The sequence below is a fragment of the Lytechinus variegatus genome, chromosome 3 (assembly GCF_018143015.1).
Source record: "Lytechinus variegatus isolate NC3 chromosome 3, Lvar_3.0, whole genome shotgun sequence".
Lineage (NCBI taxonomy): Eukaryota > Metazoa > Echinodermata > Echinoidea > Temnopleuroida > Toxopneustidae > Lytechinus > Lytechinus variegatus.
This window is the reverse complement of record NC_054742.1, coordinates 73,777,614-73,790,651: the sequence shown is the minus strand read 5'-3', so window position 1 is coordinate 73,790,651 and position 13,038 is coordinate 73,777,614. Positions and strand designations below refer to the sequence as shown.

At 37.2% G+C, this 13,038-nt stretch overlaps 1 protein-coding gene across 1 annotated transcript in view; it reads right to left on the bottom strand.

Moving 5' to 3' along the window:
- Positions 1 to 13,038, bottom strand: part of LOC446190 (guanine nucleotide-binding protein G(i) alpha subunit) — a 64,191-nt gene that overhangs the window by 40,677 nt on the left and 10,476 nt on the right. The window contains exon 4 of the mRNA XM_041604792.1: positions 1,182 to 1,339. Within this exon, the coding sequence (XP_041460726.1) occupies positions 1,182 to 1,339 (158 nt within the window). The remainder of the gene's footprint in view (positions 1 to 1,181; positions 1,340 to 13,038) is intronic.

The following is a 13,038-nucleotide window of genomic DNA, read 5'->3' as shown; positions in this document are numbered from 1 at the left end:
AATGATTTCTAGCAAGTTTTAATTTTCACCCCCATGTCCACTTTTGTTTGAAAATCACCTAAAGCTTTATTTTTCACTGGAATCATCATTCCAATTACAATCATCTTTTTTTACCGTGTATAAAAAGGGCAGTAAGTTTGGTAAAATTTGGTCAAAACTACAAGTCCTATCTTCCTACAAGTACATGTACACAATATGACCCTGGTAAGATCTTTAAAATTATCATTATGCATGATTTGTGCAATCTCCCAGCTCTTAAACAAGTTTACTGAAACCCATATGGGAGGGGTTCAATAATTGCACTGAAATTAAATAGTGTTGAAGTTGAGATAAGAAAAAAAAATTGCTTTCAGCAACAAATTCTGAGTCCTGATGATGTAGCAACAAAGAGGAAGTGATAATTTCACTGATTAACAATTTTAATCAAAACATCACTGATTTTTTAATCTCTAAACTAAAAACTTCCTGTTTGCCCCCAAATAAACTGATATTGTTGGTAATTTATCTTGGATAGTGCACACAGAAGAGAATACTTTTTTTTTAATCTGACTGCAATAGAGTCAACATGTACAGTATTAAAAACTATTTCTTTTCTATTTCTTCCTTTAATGCTAATGCTGACTTTTTATTGAAATAGACACATGTACAACATTTTGAATACAAAAGCTCTTTGTTTGTTTTTTTGACATTTTTTCATAATTAAGATTGAGACTTGAATAGAATAAAGGTTAGAGAGGAAAATTAAGGAAATGTACCTGAGTGATAACCAAATGAACATTTGACATTTCATTGTACATGTGTACTATCTATTAAACAATCACTCTAAATATAATCAATCATAATTACCTGTCTTAAGCAATGAGATCATGTACATGTAATACCATTCATGACTGGATGTTGAAGATTGGTGGATCGCAATTTTTGTTACCTACATGTACATTCTGTATTAAATTGTTTTCCATTTTCATGTACAAGGGAACAGTATCAAGTTACATGTACATGGGGAGGGGGGTCTTTCACACACACAGTAAGCCATCCCGAACTTTATCTCAACCTCCAGGCCTTGGACGTGGAGTTATCAAATCGTGTGAACAAACCACTATACATAAAGTACAATATCCTGTGCAATGAACAACGATACCACATGATAAAATTATACAGTGTTCACACACACAACTTACTATGATGCGGAATCGTTGAGTTGGTACTCCCTGGACCGGCTAAAGCATGCTTGGACCCCTGAGTCTGCCCATAACCGCTTCATGACCGCTGCTAATTCAGTGCTAAGTTCCCCTTCTTCTGCCTGCCCAGCCAAGGCAAATAATTGTCTTGCATCATCCTAATATTAAAAAAAACAAAAACATTACAAAAAAATTAATAAATAGAAAGTATGAAAACTAACAATCATTTTCAAGATTAAAGCATGTTGAAGATACTACATGTAAGAGTAACAACAAAATTATCACATGAGAGATGTAAATTTAGAGGACATTATGGAATACTATAACAACTCTTTCAAAATATGACTTTTGAGCATTACACAACAAGTACTGTACGTTGAATGCAGACCAAGGCTGGCCCCGATGGCAGCTAAACATACATGTACATGTGTAACAGTAACATCTCCATTTTTAAAAACGTACATTGTAGGACTAATGCCAGCTCAGACTGACCCCACCTCTGGATGAGGTTTGAAGCCAGCGTGACACCGGCTTCAGTCCTGCAATTAGTAATAATAATAACAATAGCTGGATTTATAAAGCGCTTTTTGCCTGAGGATACAAAGCGCTGCTATTATTACACCGACTTTAGCTCGAGCTACCATCACCAGCGCTCAGTGCATGCAAGGAATTACTCCTGCCAGGTACCAATTCACCTCACCTGGGTCGAGTGCAGCACTGTGGATAAATTTCTTGCTGAAGGAAAATACGCCATGGCTACGATTCGAACACACGACCCACTGTTTCAAAGGCGAGAGTAAGAACCACTAGACCACGACGCACCCTTAGTACATGTAATGTACATGTATACACCCCCAAGTGGATGTGTTTATGATATACATGTACATGTATGTCATAAAATCAGAAAAATGTGTCATTTTTTATTGGGAGAGAGAGAAAGGAAGAATTTCTTTCAATTAAACACATTTGGACACCCACACTGCACAGGGCCTACATACTGCATGTAGGCAACGTGTACTGTACCCCCCCCCCCCACAATATCTAAAGTAAAACGAAAAAAACTAAACCTTTGAAAAAATGTATTGACATAAAATTATTTCTCTTTGAACAAAGTACGATCACAACACACTAACACCAAAACATCCCAATAAAAAATCATAAAAATCTATTGAAAATGAAGTAAACACTTTATTTCATTGAAAAACTCATTGTTTGATATTTGAGGCCAACAGGGGATAACAATTTTGGAATAATTCAAGAATGCCATTTTATTCAGTAGGCCCACACGTACATACAAGTAAATATGTACTGTTCATTATTTGTTGTTTGAACCGACAGAAAAACGGGTAAACACAATGATACTAATTTTTATGAGAAAACACCCATTCAGTATTGGTAAACACTGTGCAATTGTGCATGCATGTACATATAATGCCTGGAAGTCTTAAAAATCAATTTAAAGGGGAAAAAATAAGGGTACAAGTATTAAAGGCATATGCAAAGTTATGACAAGGTAAAATGTACATACAATGTACAAGGGCAGATTGGGATGTCCTAAGCCCCCAAAATGAAGACAACACAAAACTGCAATTACATGAATTTGTATAGGCCTTCTTTGCATGATTGTAATACACATTTTGTAGTTCACCCCTTCATGATTCTTATCAATCTTTGAGCAAACTTACACTTTGATCCGCAAAGCATTATCCTTTATGAATGCACATCAACTTGTCTTCCTTAATACTTCCAGATAAGAGCATAGAAAATGAGGAAGGAATTCTGTCTAATCTGAAATTTCAAAACCAGTTCAATCCTGAAGATTATTGATTGGGCAGGACAGGTGGATTGCCTCTTCAGATTAGGATTTTTTAGGCATTAAAACATTTAGCCAACAGTATTCTTTCTTTAATACAAACTTTCAAAGTTTCAGTTATCAAAATATAGTGGAGACAGATACATGTATGCTTAATGTTACAAATTGTTTCACACAGTAGACTTATTTGAGCAATTGATAGTACAATACAGGGAAGTGTCTATGAGAAACCGTGTGAAAAAACTTACAATTAATTGTAAAAGTTTACAGTATAGTTTGTATTCGCCTACATGTAGGTAAATATTGTGGATTTGAATAATTTTACAATTTATTGTAACGTTCGTATATACAGTATGGTGCAGCCCATAGCAAAATACTCAACATGAAGATCTACAATTACAAGTAATTTTACAACTGATTGTATCCTTTTCTTTTATACTGTACATGTATGTATGTATGTATGTATGTAACAGGGCCCTTTACAAAACATACATGTATAGAATCCCTTTTTAACCAATTCTGACTTTGACATAAAAATGAAGCTAGCTATTTATTCTTGTATTTTGAACTTAAAATCAATATCAGTCCTCACAAGTACATGTACCTCTATGAAAACGTGCTTGCCCAATTTCAAATGCAGCATGGACACGCCACATATTAAGTTAAAATATAAAATGGTGAGAAGTTTGCGCCTGCATATAGGATTCACCCAGCAGGAGAATTTACATGCATGGCTGAGTACATAGATTCTTCTCTAATTGCATCTCGGCTACATGTACATGTATGTAGCTTTAGCATCGACAAACCGTCTGTGCATTAAGTAGATGAACTTGATCCTATCCAATCTCCTTTCAATTTCCCGCAATTTACATCAGTCTGCATATTTTTCCAAGCACCGCCAAAGTCATTCCCTGTTAGACACTGTTCTCACTACCTTCCTAAAACTAGTTTAGTAGAAACTACATGTAGTTTAATTTCATGAGAACGGTTGAAGCGGTGTTGGAAGTGATCTTTCAAACTGGTTTATAAAACCACCTTGCGATGTAGTTTTAAGATAGCTTTGCCTTGTTGAACTGGTTTTATAGCGTGAGGACACAACCGTTCTTCGGGAAGCGATCTTCGCACATTTTGAGCGCCCTACTCTACACACTGTGTAAAATGCCTACACAGCGGTTTCAAATTTCGTGCAAAATGTGTAACCCCTATGAGAGCATTCTCATATCACGTTTACGTGAAGTGATTTTGAAAACCACTTTCAGGTGATCAAATGGGAATGCTAGCAAAGCAATCTTCCAAACTGGTTTCCTAAACCGGTTTCCAGTAAACTAGTTTTAGAAAGCGCAATGAGAACAGGGTCTTAGTTGTTCAAGAATCTTAAGATATTACCATACAACCTGATTTGTCTGAAAAAATCCAATGCTTGTAAAATGTTTAAAGGGAAATCCCACCCACATAAAAAGCTGTTATGTAAGAAATAAAGGAAAAATCAGAGATTTATGACGTGTAATTTCAAACTGTCAAGCACTTTGCCAAAAAATAGTTCACTACAGGGAGACCGTTTTCTCATTAAAAACCCAAGCAAAACGTTGTTGGCTCAGTCGGTAACGAGCCCGTTGAACCAAAGATCGTAGGTTCAAGTTCACCCCGGGCGGATGACTGAAGCCAGTGCGTTGTGTGTAAAAGTCTCTCCCATGTTTCACAGATGCAGGCTATGTTACAATGGAAAACACTGTCCCTCAGATAGGATCATAAATGGAGGCCCCGTGTAGAGGAGAGTCACCACCATTGCGTGTTAAAGTTGAATTAAGACGACGATTCCAAATATTGAGATATTTACATTAATAGCAACCTTACAACCCCCCAAACACTAAGAGGTGATTGGACCCCCCATTTTCTTTTTTTCAAAATAGTGAATTTCTCACAGCGTACACATGTCGTAAAGGTGAAGGAAGCCGTTTCCAAACCAATCACTGACTCATGTGGGGTGCCTCAGGGATCGATAATTGGTCCATTGCTCTACACGCTATACAGCTCTCCAATATCAGCAATTATCAAGTCCCATGGCTTGGAAACAATGCTATATGCTGATGATACTCAAATGTATTTAGCATTCAAACCACATGACCTACATAATGTTACAAGCAGAATTAATGTTTGTCTCGCTGAAGTTCTGTCTTGGGCCCAGAGAAATAGTTTGAAAATCAACCCACAGAAGATTGAAGTGATTCATTTTTCATCTAGGTTTAATCCTGCTTTAACACCAGCTTGTATTGAAATAGATGGGGTAGATGTACTGTACATGAGACAACCAAAGCACGCAACCTGGGCATTCACATGGATCAACACCTTCAATTAAAAGAACATGTTAGGATTATGACTCAATCTGCAATGTGTTCACTGAGAAGAATTGCAAAAATTCGGAATTACTTGTGTAAAAAGACCACTGAAATGTTGATTCACGCTTTTGTTTCTTCCAGAATTGACTTTTGCAATTCACTTTTATATGGCCTGCCTGAAAAAGATATAAGAAAGATACAAATAGTGCAAAACAGCGCAGCCAGACTTATCATGCGTGCTAAAGGTAAAGATCCCATTACGCCCTTGTTGTCGCACTTGCATTGGTTGCCTGTACAGAAGAGGATTGTTTTCAAGATAATAGCGATATGTCATAAAACATTAGTTAGTAAGTCCCCATTGTACCTATATAATCTGATTACTGAATATGTCCCACAAAGGAATCTCCGTTCTTCTAGCCAGAATTTATTAACTGTACCAACATCTAAAACATGTTCGTTTGGTGATCGTGCCTTTCAGTTAGCAGCACCTGTACTATAGAATAAACTGCCTAATAATCTGAGGGCCATCACATGTACTTCCACCTTTCTTAAATCTTTAAAAACATACTTGTTCTCATGTTAGATTATTTGGTTTAGGATAGGTATGTTGCAATGTTTTGTTAATCTTTCATTTAGTATTTATGTATTTTATTCTAAGTATACATGTATTAGACTTAATTACCTCCTTTGTAAAGCGCATAGAGATTCTGTAGAATATTATGCGCTATATACATGTAAGCATCTACTATTATTATTATTATTAATTTGAACGATTTATCCCTACCCATTTTCCCTGAGTTCTCTCCGGCAATGCCTACCGAGGGGTGTTCTTTGACTGTGACGTCATCGGGGGGGGGGGGGGGGAGTGTAGTAGTAAACAAGGCAGTGCCGTTTTGTGTACTATGCACGTACGCCTTCATATTTACTTTAGTGTCAAAACTTCAGTTTATCGCTATTGATTTTATGTGAACGATATTGAAAGGAAGTTCAAAGACATATAGTCAATAATATGTCCCTACATGTACATTGTTAAAACTGTTCTTCTTTGTAGCAATTTTAGACGATTTTAATGCCTTGTTTTCTTCCGGACTGTGTCCGTGGCGAAACAAGTCATTATGTAATAAACTGCAATTGAAGTTGTATCTGCGAGCTATAGAACTTGCAAAGAGGAAATTATTTAAAGTATATTTATGGCCGTACTATTATTCCAAATATGTAAATTCCCTCAGAATGATACCATAGACCCTTAAGGAATAATTACGAGACGAATAATATGAAATCTGATCGAGATCTTCTCACCAGTCGACAACGTAGCAAACGTGTAATTACAACATATTATCCGCGTGTGACGTGGCTCTTGCAAAAAACACAGTTGGTTGCGGAATTGCTTTGTGCCGCCCGCTCCCGCGCAGCTAGCTGTCGAGCTACCGTACCGCATACCTTTCTTGCTGTCTTCAACTCACTTGCGAATTGCGTTTGTATGTGTGACAGTGACCTCTAGCGTAATTAAATATAGAAAAAAACTCGGAAGGCCGAGAAGAATAATACGTTTGATTCAAGATTGTTCTTTGGAATGTGCATGAGTGGAAATGATCCAGAGGATATAAAAATGGAGTCAACGACAAAAGGAAAGAAGAAAAAGACGCCAGGGGATCGCTGCATGGTCATGAACTGCGGGTCGACATACCAGACCACTACAGACCCCACTACCGTACACTCAATGCCTGGGTGTTGTGTGTATTGTATAGGCGTGCAGCGCGCGCAGAGCTGAGCTAGCCGCCAGAATTACTTTCCAGCTACTCACTTGATGGAACATTGTGATAAAATAGAAAAAATAGTGAAAATATCATTCAATAACTGTTTGCAATCTTATATCATGATTTAAGAGTTCATGATAGTTATTAATACTGTTTTTTATACAGGGAAAGTAAAGATTTGTACATATGATTCCTACTTGTTTGATTAGAGTTGCTTTGGAAAAAAATTGTAGAATCATCTTTCTCTCTCTGCATAGCATTTCTGTATTACATCCGGGCACCTCTAATACTAAATTCCCCTCGGTGACGTCACACTCAGAGTGATTTTTCTGTACACTCGTCTCTCGGGCTCTGACAGGTGGCTAATTTCATAGACTTTCAAAGCAAAATATCAAGGCAGAGGATTTTTGTGACATGCTACAGGTATCTGTTTGAACTACTGATAATATATTGTGTGTGGAACCCATATTAATGGAAACTCACCCCCTTCTTAATTCAACTTAAAGAACCCACTGGACTATTTGTATAAGAGTAGGGGGAAACCCTGGTGTAGTAGTCCACCTGCACTCCCCCCATCAGTAGGTGGTTTCAGACCGCCTCGAAGTTCGCCAGTTCCAGGTATTCTCTGATCGGGAAATTTACCCCGATCAGAAAATACCAGGTATTTTGGTAATGTGAAAGCAAACTACGCGTAATCTCCCCGAAAGAAAATACCCGCTAAATAGTAGGTACTTGGCGAAATTACGAGAACTTTCGTGGGGATTTTTCCAAGGTCGCAGGTATTTTGGCGATGTGAAAGCAAATTACGGGAACTTTTATCCCAGCGTGTCGTTGGGCGCGGCGGCGTGGGTGGCTGCTGGGCTAGAGATTTTGAATCTCCCGCCTTGCCTGCTTATCAGACCACACTGCGCATGCTCGTAACTTCGGGAACTTATCCCGAAGGATGTGTTTCGGGGCGGTGTGAATGCAGGAATAATTAACGGGTATTTTTTAGCCTTAAAAAGTTCTCGTAATTTAACGGGGATTCTTGTGATCGAGGCGGTTTGAAACCGCCTACTTACATGTATATCGGAAGGAGAGACCCGCGGGTCATAGTGATTCAGTTCATTTTTCGCCTCCCAGGCACAGATGACGCCAAACAAATACATGTACATGTAAGTGCTCACTTGACATTTGTAAAATAAAAATTGTCCTACATGTAGATCGAAAAATATTTGAAAGTAAAGCATGCCACTCTGTTACAAAAACACATGTGCAGGCCTATATACACTACACACATACATACATGTACATGTATGTACATGTACGCTATTACATGCCACTCTTTTGATTTATTTACATGTACAATGTACATTCATTTGATCAAACCCCCTAAAATATTACTGGAACAAAATTACCATTAGAAATTAATCCTCTTATATTATTAAGTCTATTTGCTTTTCCAAATTTCTTCATGCAATTACGTTTATTTCCCAAGACAATTACAGGATAAATTTGCAAATATACAAACTATCAAGAATATTAAAATTAGTCGGGAAGTTTGCTCGAGTCCAAGGAAATGCAGCATACACTCAAAACTGCTATTGAATTGGTTTAGTACCACGCTCCACTGTAAGAGGTTTTACAGTCTCGTACGACATATGAAAAGAAAGACACAATTTTAATGATAGAATCGATAGGGCAACATGAGAACGTACATAGGCGATCAACATATTTCATAGAATTGTAAAAACACAATATAAAGAGATCAGTCATGATTCTTGTGTATAACAAATCAATCAAAAATTAAGAATCTGCAATTATTAGTGGGTCCAAGATCACTGATATATATTAATTCACGAAATAATTTTGTACCATTATATTAATATTATTAGTAGTCATCATCAATGTTTACTGTATGTCATCAGTAAAAATTGAAAATGGACTCACCATCTGCGATTCCTGGTCAACAACAAATTAGATTTATTAAGTGCATTTAATAAATAAATGATGCTGTGCTGTTCAGAAGGATAAATAGTGTATAATCATGGAGGAACGGTAATGATTGAATGGACATTAAATATAGGCCTATATATTGTAGGCAATATGTAGGCCTGTACATGTACATGTATTTGGCAGACAATATATAATAGAATTTCGACTCATAAAAAATTCTTTTCAATTTCATCAAAGTTTCTTGCTAAAGATGTACATTCATTATGTTCCCATCCCCTCTTTCTTCATCTGCTAAAAGTTTTCAACACTGTTTTCAATTACAGTTCCGAGTCCATCACATGTACATGTACATCAAGCAAATAATTGCAGGTATTATTGCTGGTGCACCATAATGTGCATTACATTTACATACATGTACATCTGGAAGGTCATTTCCATGGCAACTGAGAGTCTTTGAATGACTGAGTATGAAATACATGTAGGCCTACCCCCAATATCGTATTAATTAATTATCATGTTAGCAGGGCCCATTGCGAGAATATTTCTTAGAACTGAAGTTGGTAAAATATTTTGTTGCTATTTACAGTGTATTATTAAAATACATCATTCACGAACACACAATTTTTGCATTTAGAATTTTTGCATCGTAATACAGTGATAGCACCTTAACAGTGTAGAATTGATGATAAAAGTTGAAAATCATAATCAAATCCTATACATGTAGAATGAGACATTTTGTACACAAAAAATAGTCTTTACGATTGGAAATTAATCAATAAAGTCTGAAATCTCAACTTTTCCTGAAGAGTGATATCCCTGTAATATTATTCCAATATGTGTATAAGACCCTACATGTATAAGCCTATCCCAGTTTTTCAGGTACATGTACATGCAGCTTTTTGAGGGCTTTTGAAACAGGATATCCTGACAATACTCGCTTCTTCCGGATGTACATGTATAGGCCTACATGTAATGGTTCTGTCTCAAATAGGCCTATACAGGCCTACGGAACATGCACATTGTACAAAGTAAGCCTACAAACGCTTATGGTCAGCATATAAAGGATTTGAATGCATTTTTTTTCTTTTTGCTCATGTATACATGTACTGTACATGTACATGTTTAAAGCAATATGGGCCTACACGTACATGTACGTTGTACATGTACATTGTATGCCCTCCATGTACACTACCAAATCCATGAACAATATTTGTCTGTAAATACTAATACAATGTAGGCCCTTAAAAAATGTATCTTCTTGTAATTTGGGCTACATGTAGTTTACATTTTCATTTGTACAAGTAGTACATGTACATGTATAAAGTCAACATTTGTGATGGAAAACTAGTGAGAAAGAGATTTTAGTTAACACTATGTCCTGCTCCCCTCACCGCATAAAACATACAAAAAAACATGTGCACATCATGTTGTGGATTGAGGCCTACTTTTACTCAAAAGTTCATAACGTCAACAACATAATGGAAGCAAGCAATCAATAGAATGGGCGACGTTCAATGAGAGTATCGTTATAAGATGTCTGAGCATCGCAATAAAGATATACATAAAAGTAGGACAGCACAATAAGGTTTCATCAGAATCTGCAGCTGTGACGAGGAATAGCCGTGGTGTTATTGGATTGCCATCAATGACATTACTCGTCCGGCCTCATTACCTCCCCAACATCTCAGCTTCAGCTATGCACGGGCATCACACCAGCTGCATGCCTCGCTCCAGACAGACGGGCCATTCCAAAAATTGAATTTTATTACTTCCTTGAAATCCATGCCATGTATGTGAGAGCATGTGAGCTGACTAATTGATCAGTTTCAGGGGTCAAGGTGACCAAGTGCTGGTGATGTTTTATTTCCTACAGGCAGAATGAGGCTTTGAAACTGGGGGACGTACTGTAGCGTAGAATACATGTGTGCGCAACTAGGGACAGTGATTTTCCGTTTCTAAAAATTGCCTTTTCCGTTTCAGAAAATCTTAAATTCCGTTTCGGCATGTCAGAAAACGGAAATTCCGTTTCCCCATAGACTTTGAACACACGGAAAAGTGAAAATTCCAGTAGCAATAACACAAGTTAACGCTCGCGCTGGTCAAAATTTGGATCTGTCACTGTACCAACAACACAGTAGAATCCGCTGTAATCGGATCTATGCAGGCACAAAAAATATTTTGATACATATATCTAACATGAATACATCCTCACCTTTCACATTTCTGGCATTATTTCACTGTTGAATGAACTTTTAGATGTAAATATTGTGATTATATGTGATTTTGAATATCAATAAAACACAATTAAAAAAAAAAAAAAAAAAAAACTTTTATAGATAATTTGGGGGGGTTTTGGACATAATTTTGGGGGGTTTTGAACATCGTTTCGAGCAGTCAACGATTTCATTCTATCCGCCATTTTGGATTTCAAGATCGTGCTATACATTTTCAAACGTAGAGGGCAGCAAAACACGACCTGCATGTGAATGCCGATCGACCGTAACCTGCCAGAGCGGCCGGGAAGGACCGGGGCGAGGGGTACGATCGGGTGTGAAGGAGTGAAGAGCAGTCACGATGTGTTGATTTTGTTGTGATTGTGGTGAAGTGAGATCGTGTTTTGTGAGATTTTGTGGCCATTTAATATTTGTTTTTTCTTGAGATTTTGGAGTAATTTATGTTTTTTGTTGAGATTTTGGAGTAATTTATGTTGCTGTTCTGTGTATTTTGAGGAAAAATATGTTTTCCGTGATTTTCCGTTTGAAATGCCACTTTCCGTTTCAAAAGGCCATTTCCGTGAATCCGTCCGTTTTCCGCGATCGCGGAAAATCACTGTCCCTGCGCAACTTTAAAGACCCAGACCAGACCCAAAAGTCAAAGGGATAGAAAGCCTACATGTACATGTATTTAACTTTTTAAACGGATAAGTTGGCAAATGACGTATTCCCTCCCCAACCCCTGAAAACCAAGCTAAAACTAGAACTACATGTACGTATCACTGATGGTGATTAATAGTAATACCCCTGCCCTACGCCGTTACCATGGCAACAGTTTCCAACACATGGACAAAATATATCATGCCCATCTTTACCCAAAGATCTATGTATGAGCAAAATATCATGAGAATTGGTAAAAAACTGATGAAATAGTTTGAACTACATGCAGAAGATTTTGGCCTAATTTTCATATAAATTGTTACCGTGGCAACATGATTTCTGACACATGCAAAATATGTCCCGCACATCTTTACCTCAAGACCAATGTGTGAGCCAAATTTCATGAGAATTGTTTGATAATTGTTTGAAAAGTGACCAAGTACATGTATACCCTTTTTACACAGGATTTTCTTAGCCCCGGACTATCGCTAACCCCGTACTATCCTTAACCCCTTACTATTTTTTTTTCTTTTCACACATGCCAAATTGTTATTGCTAACCCCGGATAAGGAATGCTTGCTTTTTACACACGAAACTCGTTAACCCCGGACTAGTGGTTTTTATCGATCATTCGTAGTACAAGTACTTCACTCGTATCCTTTTTACACACGTGCTAAAATTTCCTTAACCCGTACTATAAGTGGGGCTAAATTGCTATTATATAAATAGTGTACAATCTATTGTACAATATACTGGATTATATGTACGACAAATATAAAATTATCCCGAGTGCAGGTTTATTTCTCCGAGGCCGAAGGCCGAGGTGAAATAGGCTTGCACGAGGGATAATTTTATATTTGGAGTTCATATAGTCCAGTAATGTTGTATGATAGAACGTTCACTATTTATTATAGTAAATAGATCCCTCAATCTAAGCCCCCCATCATGGATTTTGCCATCCAAAAATCGAAAGTTATATTGTACATATGTACAATATAACTTTTTGAAGGGAGGTCACGTGGTACAAATCCAGCCAATCACAGCTCGTATTTTACTACCACTATTTACTATTTAGCATCTATAGTACGGGGTTAAGCTTTATATTATTGCCCACATTCGTTTTACACTAGCGATCTTAACCCC